The sequence below is a fragment of the Anopheles cruzii genome, unplaced genomic scaffold (assembly GCF_943734635.1).
Source record: "Anopheles cruzii unplaced genomic scaffold, idAnoCruzAS_RS32_06 scaffold04011_ctg1, whole genome shotgun sequence".
Classification (NCBI taxonomy): domain Eukaryota; kingdom Metazoa; phylum Arthropoda; class Insecta; order Diptera; family Culicidae; genus Anopheles; species Anopheles cruzii.
The window spans coordinates 1-1,652 of NW_026457596.1; the positions used below are offsets into that span (position 1 = coordinate 1).

General features: G+C 39.6%; 1 protein-coding gene across 1 annotated transcript; it reads left to right on the forward strand.

The window, feature by feature from the left end:
* The first annotated feature begins 93 nt into the window (after window positions 1-93).
* Window positions 94-1,234, forward strand: LOC128277110 (ryncolin-1-like). The gene is made up of 2 exons (XM_053015559.1): window positions 94-939; window positions 1,010-1,234. The coding sequence occupies exons 1-2, from the start codon at window positions 104-106 to the stop codon at window positions 1,146-1,148; spliced, it is 975 nt and encodes a 324-aa protein (XP_052871519.1). The 5' UTR covers window positions 94-103; the 3' UTR covers window positions 1,149-1,234.
* The last annotated feature ends 418 nt before the right edge of the window (window positions 1,235-1,652 follow it).

Below are 1,652 nucleotides of genomic sequence, written 5' to 3' on the forward strand. Positions count from 1 at the left end.
GAAATTTGGTTCAAAATCGGCGGAAACTTTTTACTTGACCCAATATAAAAGCGGCCAGTCAAGTTCGTTTCAGGCTAGTGTTTTTTAAATAATTGAGGCCATCATGTTTAAGATTGCTGTCGTACTTTTTCTCGTGACCCTGAATACCGTGCCAATATTGTGTGATGAATGTAAAGAAAGTGGAAGAAAGTTAAGTGCTCTAACCAACACTGTTGACGGTTTGGTAAAATCGGTGGAAACATTATCCTGGCTTGCGCAGTTAAATGGCGAAACAATTAACCAAATAAGTTACAAAACCAAATTGATAGAGTACAATATTACTGTAGTACAACGAGATATCAAAGAGTTAATAGCCGGGCAGCAATCTTTACTAGCGAGTCAAAAACTTGTATTGGAGAGTCTCACGAACAATATCAGCAAAAGTAGCTATGAGTCATGTCGCCAAGTACCGTCGAATGTCTCTGGAGTGTATCAAATCGAACCGGAGAAGCCATTCAAAGAGCCTATGACAGTGCTGTGCGATCAAGAATATGACGCCGGAGGATGGGTTGTGATCCAACATCGCTTCGATGGCTCTGCAAACTTCTATCGCAACTGGAAGGAGTACAAAAATGGGTTCGGACAACTTGAAGGCGAGTTTTGGTTGGGCCTTGATCGCATCCATCAGCTGACGGCCTCTAAGCCACACGAACTGGTGATATTGCTAGAAGACTTCGAAGGCCGTAAAACCTACGCAAAGTACGATCTGTTTGAGATCGGTGGCGAAAGTGAACTGTACGCTTTAAACAACATTACTGGATATTCTGGAACTGCTGGGGATTCCTTGATTAGTGTTACTGGAATGAAATTTTCTACTCTTGACTCGGACAACGATACTTGGGAGGGTAGTTGTGCTGTAACATACAATGGCGCTTGGTGGTATTCGGCTTGTCATAGAAGGTATATAGTGAAAGAATATGTTTTTATCTTAAGCCATTTAAGAAATACGTTTACTGTTTTATTTTTCCAGCAACCTCAATGGGCGCTATCTATGGGGGGAAACAAAAGAATATGCTACGGGAATGGTATGGTATTCGCTCCGAGGATATTATTATTCTTTAAAATCTTCGAAAATGATGATAAGACCAGTGGCTCAACGGAAAGTGTAACGGTTTTTCGTGCTAAAGTTTTCTTTGTTCTATGCCAGTTTTATGAGTTATTTTTTAACACAAATAAAATGATTATTCTTCATTCATCGCATAACAATTCCTTTTCTTCGTGTTTTGTGGTTACAATTTTCTTTTCTTCGTGTTTTGTGGTTACGTCAAAACAAACTCTGAATTGGTTATTTTATCAGCTTCAACCCTTTTCTTACGATTCGCTCATTTTTTAGACAGTGTATCTACAGCCAAATGCCCGGATTCTAGCTATCACAGTTAGAGTATGGTGGTTTCACGTTTTGCACAGTTTCTCATTTTTCTCTGCATGGGTTTGCACAGAAATTGATAAGAATATTTTCGCATACATATATTACGTTGCGCCCGAAATCATGACCAGTACCTTCAAGCAGTTAGTGAGATCAGAACGTTAGAATGAAATACTTGTTTGCTATCATTGCCTTCGTAACCTACGGTAATGAATGTGGAACCAGTGTATCTAATTTGCCGACACAG